Raw genomic sequence first — 21,450 nt, 5'->3', positions numbered from 1 at the left:
CTTCCCAGTCTGGCAGATGTGCTCTGGGGAATGGCACTATGGGAGAATGCCCTGCTTGGTCAGGTGATACAATGATACCCCTCAGTTCTCATCCTGCATGAACCCTGCCTGCACAGGCATCCCAGGACAAGTTGACACTCCAGGTGTCTCTGAAGTGCAGAGTAGAGGGGCACTTCTCAGCCTCAGGAGTTATAACTCAACACTGACCCCTGGACAGGATGCTGAAACAGTAGCTGCTTCTCTATCCTGAGCCAGAGGGAAGGGACGTGATCAGGTGTGTTAACTTTCAGCATGAAAATATAGACAAGGCCGGGCGCTGTAGCTCACGCCTGTACTCCCAGCACTTTGGGAACCCCAGACAGGTAGATCACGAGGTCAGGAGTTCAAGACCAGCCTGGCCAAGATGGTGAAACCCTGTCTCTACTAAAAATACAAAAATTAGCCAGGCGTGGTGGCGGGCACCTGTAATCCCAGCTACTTGGAAGGCTGAGGCAGGGAATTGCCTGAACCCGGCAGGCAGAGATTGCAGTGAGCTGACATTGTGCCACTGCACTCCAGCCTAGGTGACAAGACTCTGTCTTAGGAAAAAAAAAAAAAAAAGTGTAGACAAGACCTGCTTTCCTTAATCATGCATGCACCACAGACTCTCTAGTTGTTGGCCCTGCTCTGTTCTGAGCTTTGCCAAAGTTGTTTCTACATAAGCAGTGGGAGCTACCCCAGTGCTTTCCAGCTTTCGTATACCCATGAATCAGCTGGAGATCTTGTTAAAAGCCAATTCAAATTGAGTAGTTCTGGGGTGGGGCCTGAGACTCTGAATTCCAAGCAAGCTCCCTGGTCCACAAACCAGACTCTGAGAAGCAAAAATGCAGAGAAAAGGATTAGGAGCTGAGTCACGTGACTCGCCATTTATAGGATGCTAAAGAAATCACTCTGAGCCTCCATTTTCCTCCTTTTAGTGATAATGTATAGTGCCCCTTCTGTTCAAGGCACTACTGAAAGGGCCAAGTGCATCAACCCAGAAAGTGTACAGATATAACAGTGTGAATGTTTTCTACTGTTCCAAGCAGCTGCTGGACCATCTAACTCTAGTGTGTACTGGAGCCCGAAGCAGAGCAAGTTAAAACTGCATACTCCCCAGGATCACCAGATTCTCCAATTACGAGACCTGGGGGTGAGGCTAGGAGCATGCACTTTAACAAGACACCAAGGTAATTCAATGCTGTCAGTTCTTGATCCACACACTGAGAAACCCTAGCCCAAGTGGTAAGAGTGCTCTGCTTTCCTGATAGTGTGAAAATTGAAGATAACAAGGTACAGCAGAGAGCTTCTTGTAGGTGATCACAGACTCAGGACTCCTAGCTCCCCATAAATTGGTATTGGTCAAACTTTAATAAGCACAGAATTCTCCCAGTGGATGTTGTTAAAATACAGATTCTGATTCCATCAGTCTTGGTTAAAGCCTCAGATTCCGCACTTCTAGCAAGCTCCCAGGCAGATGATGCTAATGCTGCTGGTCCAGGGACCACACTTTGAGTAGCAAGAGCCGATGTCAGTTCTCAGCCCAAGCTGCATATTGGAACCATCTTTTAAATACCATGGGCATTCAAAACGTTAATTTTGAAAAACTGGTCTGGGGTGGAGTTCAGGCATTTTTTTAAAGCACCTGGGTGACTCTAACATGCAGGCAGCTTTGGGACTCCCTGCCACAGATGAAGTCCAGGACGCTGGCTACCACCTGCTCATGCCAGTGCAAGTTGCAGTTAAGTGGGTCTTAGAGTGCTTCCTTGCTGGAGAAATAAGGCAAGCTGCTCATCCATATCTTGATGGGCTATAACTTGGGTTACTGTGGGGAGAGGAAGCAGAAGTTTCAATGGGAGAAATAGAGAGCTAAGTGTTTTATGCGGAGACTGATACAATTACTACTCCAGCTTCAGACTTCATCGCTCTCTCCTTTCCAGCATCTGTGTGATTTTTCCTGGCTCGCTGCTTGGCGCTCTCAGGCGTGGACCAGGTGGGACACTGACCTGTCTTATTTTGCCCCTGGCTAGGAGGCAGCGGGGAGCAGCCACGCACAGCGGGCCCAAAGGTGCAGGAGGCCTCGGAGGCTGTGCTGTCGGAGCACAGGAGTGTATTTCACATCGAGCGGTCATCCATTCGGAGGAGGAGCAAAGGTGTGCATTTCCTCCCCCTCGCGCTTGGATCCCTGCCTTCCTAGTCTCTAATAAAACAGGGACGGCCGGGCGCGGTGGCTCAAGCCTGTAATCCCAGCACTTTGGGAGGCCAAGAGGGGCGGATCACGAGGTCAGGAGATCGAGACCATCCTGGCTAACACTGTGAAACCCCGTCTCTACTAAGAAATACAAAAAACTAGCCGGGCGAGGTGGCGGGCGCCTGTAGTCCCACTTACTCCGGAGGCTGAGGCAGGAGAATGGCGTAAACCCGGGAGGCGGAGCTTGCAGTGAGCTGAGATCCGGCCACTGCACTCCAGCCTGGGCGACAGAGCGAGACTCCGCCTCAAAAAAAAAAAAAAAAAAAAAAAAAACAGGGACAATGGCAATACCTACTTCACAGGGTGGTGGGGAGACTGGCTGGAGTCAGACTTGACCTCTCATACCTGACCTCTGACCAAGGCCACAGTTCCCCGGATGTGTCTGGATGCCTGCTGGGTCTCCGAGAGGTTGAAGCTGGGACAGGCAGTTAGCTTCTGGGGTCTCAACTCAGCTGCACATTGGAACTACCTGCATCTCATCCATTTAATTCATCTGGGGAGCAGCCTGGGTGGGCATTAGGAGCTTTTAAAGCTCTCCAGGAGATTCCAATTTGCCAGCAAATCCAAAACCACTGGTCTAGGAGGCTATAGATGAAAAGTTCTCACCTATGGCAATGGTGGGGAGGCCAAGGGCACAGGTAGAGACCCATGGTGGGGAAAGGGCTGCCAAAGGCCAGGAAGAGGGTATCCAAGGACCGCTAAAGCTGAATAAGTGGAGGCCAGAAACTTGGACTTGGAAGCTGAGAACATGTGGCAGCAAACAGGGAGGAGTCTGGGGAGATTTCCTCAACCAGCTGCAAGGTTGGAGCAGCCTCGTGAAGATCCAGGACACAGGGACAAGCTAATCCTACCCCCAATCTCCAGATACGGGGGCAGCATTGCCCAGAGTCACACAGCAGACTAAGCCCACTGTTGGAATAAAAGTGACTCCCGAATTAGTGCAACATCTCATGCTCCCCAGAAGATGCCTGAGTGACCTTCTTTCTCCAGTTCCTCCAAGTCTCATCATTTCATACCACAAGTCAGCCAGCCCAGAGAACTGGACCTGGAATGACTATGGGAAAATACCTGAGGTGGAGTGGGGATTGCCAAGGACATTGCATATCTCAAGGGCCCCTGTAGCTCAGGAGTTTGTCTTTGACAAGGGTTCCCCAGCAGAGTGTGGAAGAGACCATGGTTTGCCTCAAAGGCTTCATAACTTCCTCCTAACATCGTCTTAGGACAGGGGCTGGGATTGGGGAGAGCATAGTAGAGAGCCCTACAGCACTGGCAGGCAGAGAGGAGCTTCAGACAGAAGCAGCGGGTCAGTGGGGATATCACACACACAGGCCTCCAAGTTCAAGTGATCCTCTCTGCTTCCTACTCTTCCTTTCAAAGCTTTCAAAGTGAATTTGTTTCTCCTGAATAGGGTCACCTCCTAACCATACTGGTATCTGCAGTCCCTGCCCCTTCAGAAGTGGGAACACAGTGCCTTTGATATATCCCTTCTAGTGACACCCTGATGACTCATGAGTGCAGAACGGGGCAACAGGCAATTCAGACTGAAAACACAGGGTCAGAGCCCAGCCTGCTATTCTCACACTTGACCACAGGAGGGAACCAAAGCATCAAGACGGAAACTTCCAAGGGCCTGAACATCTTTCATGATGCACAATACTCTACTGAAATTGGTCGTCTCTAAAAGTAAATAACCTGTAATAATAAAAAATGTTTAGATCCACATTACAAGAGTTTTCTAGAATTACAAAGGCTTGCCAAAATCTGCTTCAAGAGATTACATGGATGTCTCTTGTCCTAATCCCACCAGCCATTGCTACTACAATACCTTAAAAAACAAAACAAACAAACAACAACAACAACAAAAAAAAAAAAAAAAAACAGAACAGCCTGAGGTCATCCAGGTGAGGAGAATCATGGGCAAATTCAAACACAGATCATGCATGGCTCATGGCTTATGGCTCAGGCAGCTTAATACTTTATGAACAGGAAGTGAAGGGCTTCAACAACATCCAAGTTTTTGTTTGTTTTGTTTTGTTTGTTCACCTGCAAGTTCCCCATGTGGAACAGGAGAAAGAACCCTGGATTCCGGGATCAAGCACAAGTCACTGTCTCTCCAGGCTGCTGTTTTCTCATCTAAAAAAATATCAAGGTTGAGCTAAATGAGGGCTTCTTAATTAATAGTGGAATCTCTGAGCTCCCTAAATTCCTTGTAACATGCCCTGTTTATATGAAGATGTATACTTTTTTCCCCAAAGCGAGGGCCCGGATGGATCCATGACCAGTAAAAGAACAAAAGAGGCTTCAAGCTGCTGCAAGGCTCCATGATGCTGTGCTTCCTCAGGAGAAACAGGAAATACTGCTTAGTCTAACACCTGAGCCTTGCAGGACATTAGCTTCTGAGGTGCCAGAGTAGAGGTATCCTAATTGATGGTCCTCTTTCCTTCTAACTCCAGTGTTTGGAAAAGGCGAACACCAGGAGAGACAAACCAAAGACCCATTTCCCTATCAACACCAGAAGCCCACAGTGGAGCTGCTTGTGAGTACTGAGTGTCCTGGATCAGGGACAGCGCCCTGCAGTCACAAAGCCCACAGCAGATGAGGGAGCTGAGAGCTATAAACAAGGTTCTCTGATTTAGGCAAACTTCTTGCCTTCATATTTTCTGAAATGTAATTACCTGGGACAAAAATGTCTCTTTCACAGTTTACTTTGTGACTTTTCATATTCCTTTTATTTGAATTATTATCAGGCTTCCTTTAAACCCAGTATTCAAGCATTTAGGAAATAAGCTGGTGCCTGTTTTCAAAAACAGAATCTTCCCATGTTCAATTTCATACCCTTATGTTTATGAACAGTTATATCTTAAAGACTGGACATGCCAGGGAGAAAGGCATTTCTTCTGGAAAGACTATTAATGTTTTATTTAAAAAAAAAAAAAAAAGACTAAAAATATGTGGTTAACTCAGTTCTGCTGTTTGACCTCGACCTTCAAAAATGAGAACCTGCACATGCCAGAGTCCTCATCTACAGAATGAGAGTCAAGATGTTATCTTATTGTGCCTCACAGTAGTTAACCTATTAGATGAGGTAACGTGTCAAACAAAAGACAGTCTAATCTACAGAAACAGGGAGAATGTTAAATTGTAATTTAATGAAATACAAAATGACAATCTTATTTGGTCCCTGACTGACCACGAGCATGAATTCTCAGTGTAAGAACCACCAAATGTGGGAGACTCTTGCCTATCTCTGTCCTGGACAGGATCTGGACACCATGGAGGAGAGTGCTGAGATAAAAGTGGAAACAAACATTTCCGAGACATCCTGGATTCGGAGTTCTATGGTTGCTGGTGGGAAAAGGGTTAGCAAAGCCCTCAGCTACATCACAGGAGAGATGAAGGAGTGTGGAGAGGGACTCAAAGGTAAAATTTTATGAGAGCAACACGGACCCTGACCCTAAAAAGTCACCTCCACCCATTGCCAGGAAACCTATTGCCATGGGGGTTCCCTATAGACTAGACTGCGCTCGGTTACTGTGGTCTTTCCTGAAAGCTGGGAGTTCTGCTGTTATAACAGACATACAGCCTCTTGGAATATAAATAGCAATACATGTAAGAGTGTGAGCTCATGAGCTCTCATTTCTGAACATAACACTTCTGGTATCTCAAATATCCCATCTAAATATTGCAGACGGGTGTTTTTCGCATTGGGATTCTAGAGCCAGCATTCTAGAAAAACACCATCTGGATGGCTCGTGGGAGAACTGTGTCTACCATGCCAATAGGTTCTCTTTAGCACTCCTTCCAGAGCTCAGCCCATGGGTTTAATGCCCTCTATGCAGCAAGAACATTTTCTTGAAAATTCATAGTACCACCATAGGGGACAGAGACAGCTCAGGGCACCTAATCCCCCCTGCCAGAAAACCAGCCTGAAGGTCACATCCGGCTGAGACGGGCCTCGAGAGTTTCCTTGGCAGTCAGATGCTCTCTTGGGTTCTTTATTTACCGTCTTTGGTGGCAGGTGACAGCAGGTGGCAGGCTCTCTGCAAACCCACTTCGGACATCCAGATGCCCTCGCACCCTCTGCCTGCCCACTTACAGCCGCCCACACAGAGCACTCGCCTACTTCCTGCCCTGCTTCCATTTCAGACAAGTCCCCAGTGTTCCAGTTCGTTGACTGGGTCCTCCGAGGCACATCTCAAGTGATGTTTGTGAACAACCCCCTCAGCGGCATCCTTATCATCCTCGGCCTCTTCATCCAGAACCCCTGGTGGGCCATCTCAGGCTGCCTGGGTACCATCATGTCCACCTTGACAGCCCTCATCCTGAATCAAGACAAGTAAGTCCCAGAGGCTCAGGGTCCAAGCATGCGGCCAAGAAGTCACTCCCCATGGGGACCATTCTCCCTCTTCCCAGCTCAGAAACCCTCAAAATAAGGACACTGATAACTAAAAATGACTGTTGCCTGGTTTTGTCATAGCAACACATGGTCTAGAGAAAGATGAAAGATTCATAGGGTTGTCTTCCCTCCCCACTCCCAGAAGCTTGGTCTGTTTGAAGGTGTATGTAGTCAGGTCCCAGGTAAAAAGAATCTGCCTCAATAGGAAAATGTAAAAGGCCCTGGGGAAGCCCCTGCTCCACCTGCCCCTCCCTCTCCTGCCAGGTCGGCCATCGCGGCAGGACTTCACGGCTACAATGGGGTGCTGGTGGGGCTGCTGATGGCCGTGTTCTCAGACAAAGGTGACTACTACTGGTGGCTGTTGCTCCCCGTCATCATCATGTCCATGTCTTGGTAAGTTTGCTTTTGAGGGGTTGTGGGTTCATATCAAAGGCCACCAACCTTTTCATCCCAACCCCATGACCGTCTGTCTAAATGTGACGCTAAAGTGGGATGTATTTAGCTTGCACATCAGAAATGCCCACTGAAAATAATGACTAAGTTTATACCATGGCAGCCCCATGCTAGGTCTATACACAGTATCCCATTAGTGACCACTCTTTAGTATTTTTTTTTTTTAATCTAAAGGGTTTTTGGTCTCACCCTGCGAGAGCACGGAGAAAGAAACCGAGGCCCACGTTGGTTAAGAGCTGCACTATAGGGTCCTGTCAGTTTCTCGAAATCTTTTCAACCCTCCCCCAGCCCGGCTTTTCTAAATCCTTGGCACTCCTGTGCAGACCAAAACCATCTCCCAGGGTAGGCTGAAGGCCCAGCCACAGGTAAGCCCTCGGTGCCTGCTCTACCCCATGTTGAGAAAACACAGGGCACCCTGGCCACAAAGCCAATGCACACGGCCACTCAAAAAGCATCTGTTGAATGAATGTGATTCCCTCTCCTCTGCCTCCCCAACCTGCCCTCTCTCCTGATGCCTGGAGATGGAGCTGTAGGACTCCTGAAGGAAGTTCTAAGACCGCCTGCCTTGTATCCCTTCTGAAGTTGAGTCTGGGTGCCCCCCCCCGTCACTGTGCAGGGAGGAAGAGGCCCGGGGAAAGACCTGCTCACAGCCAGTCAGGCTCCAGAGAATACCCAGCAGGCTGCTTTTCTCTAGGAAGGCACAGGGAGCCCCCACTGCAGCAGTCTAGTGTTATGACCAGGCGGTTTCCTGACCAGCATCTCTTCTGCCGTCAGCCCCATCCTCTCCAGCGCCCTGGGTACCATCTTCAGCAAGTGGGACCTCCCAGTCTTCACACTGCCCTTCAATATCACTGTGACTTTGTACCTGGCAGCCACGGGTCACTACAACCTTTTCTTCCCCACAACGCTGCTGCAGCCTGCATCCGCCACACCCAACATCACCTGGTCAGAGGTCCAAGTACCCTTGGTATGTATCACGGAAGGAGGAAGGGCAGTGTCTATCCACACTGGATATTAATGGCATTTGCATATTTTGCACATCAGAAATATCCGCAAGTAATAATTCTTAACAATTACATGGTACCAGGCATGCTACATACATATCTCATGAGCTGCCACCCTTTTCTACTTCTGAGAGCAAAAAGGGCTAGTTTTGGTCCCACCTTATGATAGCACAGAGAAGGAAACTGAGGCTGAGTTAAGAGACCTGCCTTAGGTCTTACAACCAATTAGGGAGGAGCAAAGTCAAGACTAGAACTTCAGCCTCCTGACTTCCAGGCCTGGGCTCTTTGTGGATGTTTAAAAAGTCTTTTTGAGGCTTACAGCTTACATTGTGTATTTTCTTTCATTCAAGTACACGGAATCACTCAAGTCATACACACCATGCTACCATCTATTGGCTTAAGAAGTCATTGTTCCAACCTCCAGAGTTTATTCCCTTCACTCGCCAAAGCTGGGCCTGGTGGCACATGCCTGTAGTCCCAGCTACTCAGAAGGCTGAGGTGGGAGGATCTCTTGAGCCCAGGAGTTTGAGGCTGCAGTGAGCTGTGATTGTGTCACTGCACTCCATGAGACTCTATCTCCAAAACAAAAACAAAAACCCCAGAATCAAATAGTTTGCTTGCTAAATACTGGTGCTTCTCAGTGTAAACTCAGGGCCCTTTCTACTACACCACGCCGTTGGTTTTAAAGCACAGGTGTTCTTTCATTAAGAAGCATATAACAGAGCTTTTAAAGTTTTTTTTTTTAGTAAGTATTCTGTATATAATCCTGACCTCTGGAAGTCAGCCAAGGTGATTAAGAAGAAGCTGCACTCACAGCATTAAGTCAGCCTGGAGAAATGTGCCCATTAGCCAGCCGCCTTATCTAACTAGGCATGTTTTCTCCGAGGCCCTCCTACTTTCCGTTACACGAAACGGCCCCACAGTCTGGCGCTCACTCTGAGACTTCGTTATTGGCAACTCATCATCTGACCACAAAGTCACTTGGGCTTGTTGAAGGAACTTTCTCTGAAATAATGATGCCTCATTTCTCTTAGCCTTCCACAGTAAGCAACAGTGTGGTGTAGTAGAAAGAGCCCTGAATTTACACTGAGAAGCACCAGTATTTAGCAAGAAAACTATTCGATTTTGGGGTTTTTTTTTTTGTTTTGGAGATAGAGTCTCATTCTGTCACCCTGGCTGGAGTGTAGTGACACAATCACAGCTCACTACAGCCTCAAACTCCTGGGCTCAAGCGATCCTCTCGCCTCAGCCTTCTGAGTAGCTGGGACTACAGGCATGTGCCACCAGACCCAGCTAATTCTTTATATTTTTTTGTAGAGATCGGCTCTTGTCATGTTGCCCAAGCTGGTCTCAAACCTCTGGCCTCAAGCGATCATGCCACCTCAGCCTCCCAAAGTGCTGGGATTACAGATGTGAACCATTGCACCTGGCTGAGAACTATTTGTGTTAGTTGCATCCTTGTTGATCATTTTGGGTGTGAGAGGACCTTCTTGGACCAGAAACAAGAAAAGGTGCTGTGCTGGCAGTTCAGCTTCTTAAGCTGCCCATTCTTAGTCTACCCAATTAATATCTCTTGGAGACAAACTTGCTCTAAGTGGTATGCTATGGGGAAATGATGTTAGAAAATGCAGATTTTAGATATTGCATTCTCTATGTCACAGTTTCGGTTGAGAAGATATTTTGAAATTTTATAGAAATGGAAAAACAATGAATAATCCTGTACAAACACTTGAGAACCCCCACCGCCATCACCACTCCACCAGCGTTCCAGGAAAGAAAAATTCAATTTTGTGGCATTGTTCTTTAAGAAGTAACTTTCTGGCCAACTGAATAGATTATAACAATGATTCATATGTTTTGTCTTTTTGACAAATTAGAGCCTTGAGTTTCTGATAAATAAGCAGTGAATTTCAGAGGGAGAGTCTAAGCTTCCCAGTAATGTTGAGTCCCCACAGGTTCCTCTGCTCTTGTGACCACTGAGAGCCCCCTGAAGGGTACAACTGGCTGGGAACAAAACTGCCCATGCTGCTGCCTCTGTATATACAACTCTCTCTCGCCTGTCCCCTTTACCCTGCATAGTGAGGCCAGAGCCCTCATTCTGTTCTCTGCCCTGGGTAACAGGAGACTGAGCCCAAAGCCTAACTCACTCAGCTGGTCTCCTGTACACACACTCACTGTGGTGTGAGGGCCCCCAAGCGGCAGGATCTCCCTCCCCCGCCATGCCAAGCGGGAAGAGCTCTCTAGAGAAGATCATCCTTGCCATAACCTATACACAGACTCGCCCCAGGACACTGCCTCTCCTCAGCTTCCTGCCCAAGGGCCTTGGCCAGACCCTCCAAAAGACAGTCCCTGTGGCTGGGGAAGCTGGCATTTCCAGGAACTCTAGGACCCTTGTGCAGGTGCCCACATGGCACCAGACTTTTTCAAGTGCTTTTCCATTCAGACAGGTCCCACCAGCCCCGGAGATAGGTGGAGGATGGAATCAAGCAGGGTGCCCCGGGGGTTTACTAATCAAAACAGCAGATGCTGGGTGATACTACCTTCTCCTGGCCCCTCCTATAGATACTAGTCCAATTCCTCCTCCAGACCTTACTAACACAATCACACCCCAAACATGTTGTTCTTGAAAACACACAGGGCCATTTTTTTGTCTAATATTTCGCCTTCTCATCATCTTTTTAGCTTTTCAAAAAAAATCACAGCCAGGCGTGGTGGCTCACGCCTGTAATCCCAGCACTTTGGGAGGCCGAGGTGGGCGAATCACCTGAGGTCAGGAGTTCAAGACCAGCCTGATCAACATGGAAAAAACCTCATCTCTACTAAAAATACAACATTAGCCGGGCATGGTGGCACATGCCTGTAATCCCAGCTACTTGGGAGGCTGAAGCAAGAGAATCTCTTGAACCTGGGAGGTGGAGGTTGCGGTGAGCCAAGATTGTGCCATTGCACTCCAGCCTGGGCAACAAGAGTGAAACTCCATCTCAAAAAAAAAAAAAAAAAAAAAATCGCAAAGGCTTTTTAAACCCCAACTTTGATCAGACGTATATTACTTTTCTAAAGAATAGTACCCTACTTTGAAAGGTTTTCAGGTTCTCTTCCCTGGGGAATAAATGTCTTACACTCATATTTCTAAATAAAGGAAACTCAACATCCTAATCCATCAGTGTTCTAAGAACTCAATATTAAGATAATAAAGCTTTTGTTCCTGTTAAAGGTTAACCTATTTGAATAGAAATAAAAATCTTGGACATCTGTTGCAAAATGTTAGCAGGGAGGGTTCGGTGCCAAGTCTCTTGCAGCGAAGGTCAAGTTGTCTCTTTTGCCTCCATAATAAGCATGTAATCCTGTTGTGCCTACAGCTTTTGAGAGCCATCCCCGTTGGAATTGGCCAAGTGTATGGCTGTGATAACCCCTGGACTGGAGGCATCTTTCTCACAGCTCTGTTCATATCCTCACCTCTCATTTGCTTGCATGCAGCAATTGGATCCACCGTGGGGATGCTAGCAGGTCTGTGTCCTCACTTCCCTGGGCTGTGAGGGGGTTAGAGCCTGGGGCTGGCTCCAAATAAAATGGTGACTTTCATCTTCAACACTACACCTGCTGATTCCTGTGAACTTTCCCTCCTTCTGTTGTACCCTGTTTCTCTATTTTTGGTCTAGTCCCTTTATCCTCTTCTGAGCTACAGCTGCCCTCAAGAAAGGCTTTGGTGTTAGTCATTTACACCTTAGTATAAATTTAAAGTTTGGGAGAAGTTTCTTCCAGGCATATTTACATGTTAAGTCATCTCCAGTGACAACAAGAAAGATTTGTTCTCCATTAGAGAATTAAGGTATCAATGAAGGAGAGGTTCTCTTTCTTGGCAGGGGAAGGATATTCTCTGGGCTGTTTAAATCAGACTTCTGTCCTTACTCAGAGAAGCTCTTCAACCCATGCCAGCTTAACTGCTAGTATTCATGGGACTTTATGGCCATTTGTTTCCTTTAGATGTTTTTTTCACAGAATAAAGCCAAAAGTCTTTTTTGTATAACTACCTAAGAAGATAACTGGCTCTGGGCTTTGAGGACTGTGGTAGGTTTCAGGGCCAGCAGATGGGCCCCATAAGACCCTAGACTCAACCCTGATGCCTGCCTTCTCTCACAGCGCTCAGTATTGCGACGCCCTTTGACTCCATCTACTTCGGCCTGTGTGGCTTCAACAGCACCCTTGCATGCATAGCGATAGGAGGCATGTTCTACGTCATCACCTGGCAGACGCACCTCCTCGCCATCGCCTGCGGTAGGTACTGCCCACAGAATTCCCTGATGACCTCAGATGAGACCTTTTTCTATCCTGGCAGAGAAAACCACCCTGAGAAAATTCTGCTACTCCCCCAAATATGGATGGGAGGACTTGTTTCCTTTATAAAAGGGTTTTTACATAAAACTGTCTTCCATGGTTATTTAGTAATTAATAGATTAAATGCTATTTTCACCGAATACACAATGTTCAGTCACATGAAGACAGTGGTGGAGGTTTGGGTGTTGTTCCTGGGCTGTCTCCTATGATTGCTACTCTCCTGGCGGGGGTTGGAGCAAACTGACCGAGCAACTCTTATGCAGGTTACTCCTTACATATGGAATTGGGTGATTTACATCATCTACAGCGTTTCACCTTAAGCACTCAAACATTAGCTGTGGCCCTTCAAATGACCCCTGTTTGTTATGTATTGGTTCAGAGTCCCAGGAAATTAGATCAACTCTAACAAGTTGTTAGATTTATATGTCCTCATCCTTGACCATCCTTTATTTCTTGATGTTATATGAACAGAAACCAAACAAAACTCCTTTTGAGCAGAACATTTAAAACTGAAGTTCTATTTCAGTACATCCGTAGACTCTGTGAACATTATCTATATAAACTTATTTTATTTTATTTTTTTGAGATGGAGTCTCGCTCTGTCACCCAGGCTGGAGTACAGTGGTGCAATCTCGGCTCACTGCAAGCTCAGCCTCCCAGGTTCACACCATTCTCCTGCCTCAGCCTCCTGAGAAGCTGGGACTACAGGCGCTGCCACCACTCCTGGCTAATGTTTTTGTATTTTTAGTAGAGACGGGGTTTCGCTGTGTTAGCCAGAATGGTCTTGATCTCCTGACCTCATGATCCGCCCACCTCGGCCTCCCAAAGTGCTGGGAATACAGGCGTGAGCCACCGCACCCAGCCTATAAACTTATTTTTAAAAATACATTTATAATAAAAATTTTCCAAATATTCTTGCTAGGGAAGATATTCTGGATCAGCTATGGCCATATATTTGTTTCCTTAAGATAATTTGTAGATATATTTTCTTTTGCATTTTATGACAGTCACCACAAACTCTAAACAAGATACGAAGGGTAAAGCTGCTGTCTTTTTCATTTGCTCTTCTTAAAATTACTTTTTGCTACCCCAACCTAAGGCCAGCACACTGTAGTTACTTTAAAAAAAAATAGTAGCTGTCATATTGCCGAAATAAAGGGTAGCCATTCACCTAACACCCACCATGAAGTAGGGATTTTAAATACCTCGTCTCTACCTTTAACACTAATTCTCCAAGGTTGGTATTACTATTCGTATTTTACAAACGAGGAAAAGTTGTGTCAAAGAGCAAGACTAAGGTGAGATAAGGAAGACAGCTGGGATGCAAAATTTAAGGAGGTGCTTACTCTCAGAGTCAAGCAAGTGATGACCCTGACATATCCCCGTGACCCTGAGAGTGAAGGCCACCTGAAATTTTGCACCCCAGGTGCTTCACTCACCTCCCCAAGTCCCAGCCTTGTCAAAGAGGTGAAGCGGCTCAACTGCGTAGTAAAAGACAAAGCTGAGACATGAAGATAGGTCTTCCTCAGTCCAAACTCAAACTCCCCGCCCCCTTTCCCAGCATGGCACCTCTCTCTGAAGCCTCTCACAAACCAAGGCGCACTCATTGGCTTCAATGAAACCGAGTCACATCATCTTCCAAAAGTGCCAACGGGCCTGATGACTTCAGGAAACATGAGAATACACTAAAGTGAATTTTAAGCCCTTTTAGGTGGATCCTTGAACTTTCAGACAGACTACACAGTAATAATATCTGACATTTATTGGTTTTCACCAAAACACTTTTCCAAATATTACTTCATTATATCATTTTAAGAAGCTGAAAACTGCCGCTCTATTTCGTAGCCATGGTGCCTGAGGCTAAGGGAGGTAAAGGGACTTGCCTGTGGGCAGAGGTAGAGTCAACCCTCCTTCTACAAGTTAAAGAAAGATCTGGAAGCATCCAGTGATATACTTATAGACCAAAAATGGGAAAGCAGTCTATAACATATACAAGTAGAGTTTGGGGGGCATTTCATTGTTGGTGCTGTTTTGAGACAGGGTCTTACTCTGTTGCCCAGACTGGAGTGCAGTGGCATGATCATGGCTCACTGCAGCCCCAACCTCCCGGGCTCAAGTGATCCTCCCACCTCAGCCTCCTGAGTAGCTGGGGCTATAGGCATGCACCACCATGCCCAGCTAATTTTTATATATATATTTTGTAGAGACAGGGCTGCACTGTTTCCCAGGCTGGTACTGGGCTCAAGTGATCTGCCCACTCAGCCTCACAAACAAATGTTTTTATAGGTTCAATGAAAAAAAGAAGTTGAGGCCATCTAGAAAATCTGGAACGTGTAGTCAAGCTTACTTGTGTGTAGGGCCCATTGATAGGCAACCAGGAGGCAGTGAGAGCAGGAGGGAATGATAGCTCCTTCACAGGCAGAACAGCCCCACTGGAAATAAATGTCACTGTTAATATTTTAATTTAAATTAACTTTAACTTCTTAATAGGCTGGCATTTTTACATGATCTGAAACTAGACCTATGCCTAAGTTCCTTCCTTCCATAAAAATGTCCCAATGACAAAAATTCTAAATGCTCAGCTATCTTTAAAATCAGTCATCGTTTATATTATTAAATTGGTTTGGGCCTCATCCCATTAAAAATTAAAAGTTTGAATGCTAGAAATGAAGAGTCAAGGAGTCCTGAAATTTTTAGATTCAGAGTCAAGACTGTGCCACTCTAGGCTCTCTTAGTGGCCCACAAACTCCACGTAAGATCAGAGCGGGTGGCCCGGTTGGGGAGTCGGTGGGGGGCATAGCGGGGTGGGCAGGTGGCTGCATCTGGAGCCTGGAGCTGTAACTTCTGTCCAGAGTCTCAGAGGACAAGGATATCTAGGATACCAGCTGGGAAAGGACATTACAGGATATCCCTGGATACCAACTCCAAGTTCTGCTTATTCACTAAGGAATATTCATGTTCAACAAACAAATCTTAAATGCCCAAATTAAGTCAGATATTGCCCTGGTGGTTCTCAACCAGGGGTGATTTTCCCCTTCCCCAGGAACATTTGGCAATGTCTGATGACATTTTTGTGTGTCATACCTGAGGCTGGGGGAAGTGCTACTGGCATCTAATGGGTAAAAGCCAGAGATGCTCTTAAACACCCTACAATACACAGGACAGCCCCCTACAATAAGGAATTTCTCCGTCCAAGGTGTCCACGGAGCTGGAGCTGTGAAACCTTGGCACAGGCCATCTCATTTAATCTTCCCTCCAGCCCTGTAAAGTGTGTGGATGATATTAATACCCCCATTTCACAGATGGAGAAGCTAAATACATTGCTTGAAGTCAGGTCTGCCTGACTGTAAAAGACTGTGCTCTTTTCAGGACACCACACTGTTTCCTAAAGCCAGTGCTTTCTCTACCAGTGAAAAAATTCAAGCCCAGAACGGTTAGGCCCTTTTCCAACATCACACAGTCAGTGATGGATAAGACAGGCCAGGTGGCCAGGCATCCTGTCACAAAGGTTCCTTCCACCACAGCCTGCTCTGCACATCATCTGAGACGGACAGTTCTCCCTCCAGCCCAGGCAGGCTGCATGTCTCATTTCGTCTTCCTTCTTCTAGCCTTCCTCCTCTCTCCCAACTCTGCAAGCCCTACAGCCACACAGGAGTCCACGCGGGGTTTTCAGAGGATTTTCCTGCTAGTAACACCACCAAATTTGATTAAATAGCAAATATCAGTGGGGGAAGAGGGAGAGAGAATGAATCCTTTGGCTCTGGATTCCAGGGAAGATGGATGGAGTTGGAATCTTCCATTCTTCACAGACCAACACCAGAGTCCCTCTCGGGCCATCTGGCTCCCCTTTATCCTGGGGCCTTGGTGGTGCTTGGTTTGCCTCTGTCTTTTCAACCTCAGATCTGAGAGGCGGGTTAAGAGCCCACTCGCAGAGCCAGATGGCTGGGGCTCTGCCACTGGTTAGCCATGTAATCCTGGGCAAGTTGCTTGAACTCTCAATGCCTGATACTCACAGTGCCCAACTCCTACAGCTGTTGTCAGGATCAAATTAGATCATTTGTGAACATGATGAGAATAATGCTGACACATAGGGAATATCCAGTAAGCGCTAAGCTCTATTATCTCTAGTTAAGTGATGTATGTTAATTAATGAGGATTCAGCAAACACAAAGGATGGCATGGGCTCCTGTTTGCTCTCAGAGAATAAGCTGCCTCATGTGACCCATGATGCCCATTGACAGCCGCACACTCCACTTCATATAACTCATGGAACTCATTCTCTTTCGTTTGTTTGTTTGCTGTTTTTTGAGACTAGGTCTTGCTCTGTCACCCAGGCTAGAGCACAGTAACTAGCATGATCATAGTTCACTGCAGCCTCAAACTTCTGGGCTCAAGCCATCCTCCTGCCTCAGCCTCCCAAGTAGCTGAGATTACAGGCACATGCCACCACACCCAGTTAATGTTTTTGGTTTTTGTAGAGATTATATCTTGCTTTGTTGCCCAGACTGGTCTCAAGTGATCCTCCCGTCTCAGCCTCCCAAAGTGCTGGGATTACAGACATGCACCACTGCTCCCGGCTGTGTAACTCATTCTTTAACCTCATCTACTCTTCCACCTTGAATCTCCACCTCCAAAACAAAAGAGACTTCTCTAACTGAAATATAGGCCAAACAGTCATGTTATTTCACCTCTCTGAGTCTCAGTTTTCTCATGTGTGAAATGATGACAATAATAGTGCTTACACTGTAGGAATGCTGAAAGCTATGGTAGTATTGCTACTAGCTGGGCATACAATAACACACTAATAAAGGTCAGCTCTTGTTAATATAATCCTAAGGACAACTGGGATGCTCTCAGTGAGAAATGAAGGGTTTGGAAGCAAAGGCCAATTACACTAGCACATTTTAATAGCTTCTCCCCTGTTGCTGACACTGGGCTCATTCCCAGTGGTCAGCCTCATCGTACCTTCCATAGGGGCTACATGACAAGGCACTGGGCATGTCGAGTCTTCCTCAAGCTTTCAGAATGCTGCTCTTCCCTAGAAACCCATATTATGTTAATAACTTGTGATGAAATATTCCAGTAGGGAGTTCTGGGATTCACTTGCCTTCACCGTATAGTAAAATTTTCATTTATGGTTTATGCTGTTAAATGTTCCTTTACTGGAATGCAAGGTGGTGGGACCCAAGAGAACTGTAACAGCTCAATTCTGGCCCTTTTTAACAAGTTCATCTGCTGTCTTCGCTGCGCCGGCATTTGCATGGAATTTAACACTTTTAAAGCTGCCAAGGAACGGAAACATAACTCAAATTTTTAAAAAATCTTAGAGATAGCATTTGTGGCATAAAATTGATGGGAAGAGAATATGTAGACCAATCTCGAGGTGCTATTAAATAGTTACTGGTCTATTTCTTGTTTTTTTTTTTTTTTTTTTTCTAGCACTGTTTGCTGCCTATCTGGGCGCTGCCCTGGATAACATGTTATCTGTGGTGAGTCGACACAGGTTCAGAACATGCCTACAACATCCTTCCTGGTGTCCTCTTGGTTTCCCCCAAACCTTCAGAAAACCTCTCTCCTCTAAGAACCATTCCCCAGTTCATCTCCCTCATTTCAAGTCACACTACTCACTTTAGCACCTGCTAGGCAGAGGGAGCCAGGCCCCAAAAGTTTACATTTCAACTATGGGCCAATCCATTCCTATCATCAGTAGGCCAGGAGCTCCTTAGAGGACAATTTGAGGAGCATTATCTTGTAAATCAAATTCCTCTCTATCGTCTTCTGTAAATATTTTTAAATATTTATTATTTAATTTGTGTGTGTCTGCCCAGCTAGCTTGTGAGCCAGCATATATCCTTGCCCCATGGCAACTAACCAGCTCCTCTCCATAGAAGAAGGGGAGTCAAGCCCCAGCCAGGCCAGAGAGAAGCCAGAGCTGAAGCTTAAGATCACGGGCCAGTCTGGGAACCCCTTCCTCATCTGGGCTCCAGTAGGGTGATGTGTGAGGTCAGGAGGAGCCCATGCTGGCCCCCAACCCCAGTGCAGAGGGCTCAGGGCCCCACTTGCAGCTGGTGCCTCCCCTTCTCAGATAAGGGTACAAGGGCACACTTTGCGCAGACAACCAGGAGGAGTCCAGGTGATCCTGTGGATAAGGAGGGGGTGGGCATTCTAGTCACACCTGCCTAAATCTCTCCCTTACCTTTAGTGAAAATGGGTGGTTTGGACTTAGCATAGGAAGGAATTTTTCTAAGCAGTAGAATTTGCCTTCCCTGATACTATCCTGTCTTCCCCAGTGAACTAAATCTCTTTTCTGGGCCTCATTGTATTTGTGCACACCTCAGCTAAACACTTGATGTTGTACAGTTTTGTGATGAGTCTAGTACTCATTGTACTAGATGCAAAAGACACTTCTCCAACAGGGGCTGATGGGAGAAGACACAGGATGACCATAGTTCCTAGAGTTAGAAGTCTAACCTGGCCAGAAACACAGCTTCTGACAAAACACAGCTTCTATAAAAGGCATATTATGCTTTGATGACTTCTACATGAAGGCATATTAGCCCAACTATTAGGGTTCCCAGTGGCTGCATTTTGAAGATTATGTGTTCACCTGTTATAATGCAGATGAATAGCACTGGCATGATTTTATTTATATTGGTCATCAATGAAGTATCTTCATCAATGCCCATAAAGCAGCCCCTCCTGTCCCCAGGGCTGTAGGTGATTGATAAGGGCTGATTAAAACAGCACAAGCACCTGATATGACCAAGGCTTATCTGTGTTCTTTCCCCCCAGTTTGGATTGCCACCCTGCACTTGGCCCTTCTGTCTCTCAGCTCTCACCTTCCTGCTCCTGACGACCAACAACCCCGCCATCTACAAGCTCCCCCTCAGCAAAGTCACCTACCCAGAGGCCAACCGCATCTACTACCTGTCCCAGGAGAGAAACAGAAGGGCATCAATCATAACAAAGTACCAGGCCTACGACATCTCCTAAGTTTCCCTCTCTAAAACACATCACTGTAAATTCAGCCTTCAGCAGGCAGTCCAGGTCCCCAGGATAAGAGACCACTTAGCCTTCCCTTCGGTCTGCTCTGGGACTCTCTCCCCAAACACAAAGAAACATGTATGTAGTCACCATTCCAGAACCTCTCTTTTCTAAGATGCACAACGCTGTTCAAAGATATGTTTAGTTGAAACTTTATACCCATAGTTTGTTCCATAAGAGCTCCCTTTGAGGGGAACTTGCCCTCTTCTGTGAAATAAGCCTCATCCTTAAAGAGAAGTCACCAAGAAAGGGATAGAGGTCAGCGACATGGTCACACAACTCGGTCATTTAATATGGAAAGCACAATACCAGGAGCTGTGTGTTAGCCCGGAAGGCAAGAGGGCTGGTTCTGCCCCAGCTCTGCTGCTAATGAGCCCCTACCATGTTGAGCAAGTCCTTCCCCACTCTCCGCCTCAATTTCTTAATCAGTTTCATGACAGGGAGGGATGTGAAAGTCCTTTCCACCTCAGAAGTGTTGATTATTCTCTCTCTTCTATAGTCTGATGAAATCAGCATGACAACAAGTAATTACTTTAAGTCAAGGATGGAAGGGTTACCCGAGAAGAGGCAGGAGAATGTTAACGTTCTATAAAGTTTTATTTTTGGGTTATGGGAAGATGCTCTCCAGACTTGGGGTTAGGAATCTAAATTCACTGAAAATGCCAATGTGCTTTCCTTTACATTACAGAAATATTTCTGGAGGTGTCAGATGAAAACTGATCTGTATCAACACTCAAATCATGTTATAAACAAATGTGTTTCCCTTTGTAATATTCATAATCGTACTCTCATTAAACTGTTTAAATTTGCAAGTCAGCATCAGGGTTTTCTTAAAATGGGGCTCACCTAGAGGTTCACACATTGCTTACTTGAGGGGTTTTCCACGGTCAAGCATGTGCCTGAAAAGAGACAAGGATGGGCTCAAAATCATCAGAACAGGGTTTGATTTGCTTATGGAGTGAATTACACAGAAATGACCTTGGATATGGTTTTCTGTTTGAGTTGAAGCACAGATTGTTAATAACCCATCTCACTATTTAGGGTGGAGTCTGTTAGCTTTGTGCCCCCAAATTACAAATCAAGCCAGTCTTGAGTGGCTAGTAACTCTTGTTTAGTCACTCTGGTTATAGTTTCAAGCTCATGAGCCACAAACCTTCTTTGTGGAACTCCATGTGGCCGGACCTTCCCACCCCTTCTCCAGGGGGAATGAACCTCTCATAGTGCCACAGTGGGGCCTCCCACCACCCCCCAAGCACACATGCACTCCCAGTTTAATGTCATGGAGATGAGGACATAAGAGGGAATGTGGGGGAGGAGAGGCAGGAACAGACCCTCTATAACCACAGCTTTAAAGAAAGAATTACATTTTACCAAATGTAATTCATTTAGAAAAAGTTAATTTCTATGTTTACCTTTTCTCAGTCTGCCCCCAAGATTCTGGCCATCTTTTAGCAGCCCAAGAGCACTGGGTGGCATATTTCTCTTCCACATCATATCTAGCCCATATGACTTCTCCAGGAAAATGCAGCACTTAAGGGTAGAAACAAATCCTCCACATAGAAAAAGCAAGTCACACTCCAGAGGCTACCTCTGAGTTTGCAATCACACCTTGAGGCCAAGAAGGTCTCAGGCTGTATTTTAATGACCATGGAATTAGTGCTCTCTGAGGATTAAGCATCCAGGAATTTCACCAGAAGGCTGTTTATGCTCACAGCTCGCTCAGTTGCCCCAGAACCTCCAAATGATGACATACAACTATTAAAGCACCAGTTTTCATGCATTTTCCACCAAAGTGTTATAATCTGGTTTTATTAAGAGCAGGAAACCCTTCACGTGCATGCTGTTCTGGTTATTGACCGCTAATAAAGCCCTTCAGCTGTTCTAAGTATTCCAATATCCTCGGCTATAAAGCAAGCTTAGTTGGCCCACGATACTAAGCAAAGTAGAAA

General features: G+C 46.2%; 1 protein-coding gene across 3 annotated transcripts in view; it reads left to right on the top strand.

Annotated features, from left to right (window-relative positions):
* Positions 1-20,306, top strand: part of SLC14A2 (solute carrier family 14 member 2) — a 67,885-nt gene extending 47,579 nt beyond the window's left edge. For all 3 annotated transcript variants that reach the window (XM_077975543.1, XM_015121857.3, XM_077975542.1), the window contains exons 11-20: positions 2,049-2,171; positions 4,723-4,805; positions 5,530-5,689; positions 6,416-6,605; positions 6,930-7,058; positions 7,893-8,085; positions 11,482-11,629; positions 12,263-12,397; positions 17,897-17,946; positions 19,250-20,306. In XM_077975543.1, the coding sequence (XP_077831669.1) occupies positions 2,049-2,171; positions 4,723-4,805; positions 5,530-5,689; positions 6,416-6,605; positions 6,930-7,058; positions 7,893-8,085; positions 11,482-11,629; positions 12,263-12,397; positions 17,897-17,946; positions 19,250-19,450 (1,412 nt within the window). In that variant the 3' untranslated portion in view covers positions 19,451-20,306. The remainder of the gene's footprint in view (positions 1-2,048; positions 2,172-4,722; positions 4,806-5,529; positions 5,690-6,415; positions 6,606-6,929; positions 7,059-7,892; positions 8,086-11,481; positions 11,630-12,262; positions 12,398-17,896; positions 17,947-19,249) is intronic.
* The last annotated feature ends 1,144 nt before the right edge of the window (positions 20,307-21,450 follow it).

This window comes from Macaca mulatta, chromosome 18, assembly GCF_049350105.2.
Source record: "Macaca mulatta isolate MMU2019108-1 chromosome 18, T2T-MMU8v2.0, whole genome shotgun sequence".
Taxonomy (NCBI): Eukaryota; Metazoa; Chordata; class Mammalia; order Primates; family Cercopithecidae; genus Macaca; species Macaca mulatta.
Note: the sequence above shows the minus strand (reverse complement) of the source record. Positions and strands in the feature narration are given on the sequence as shown.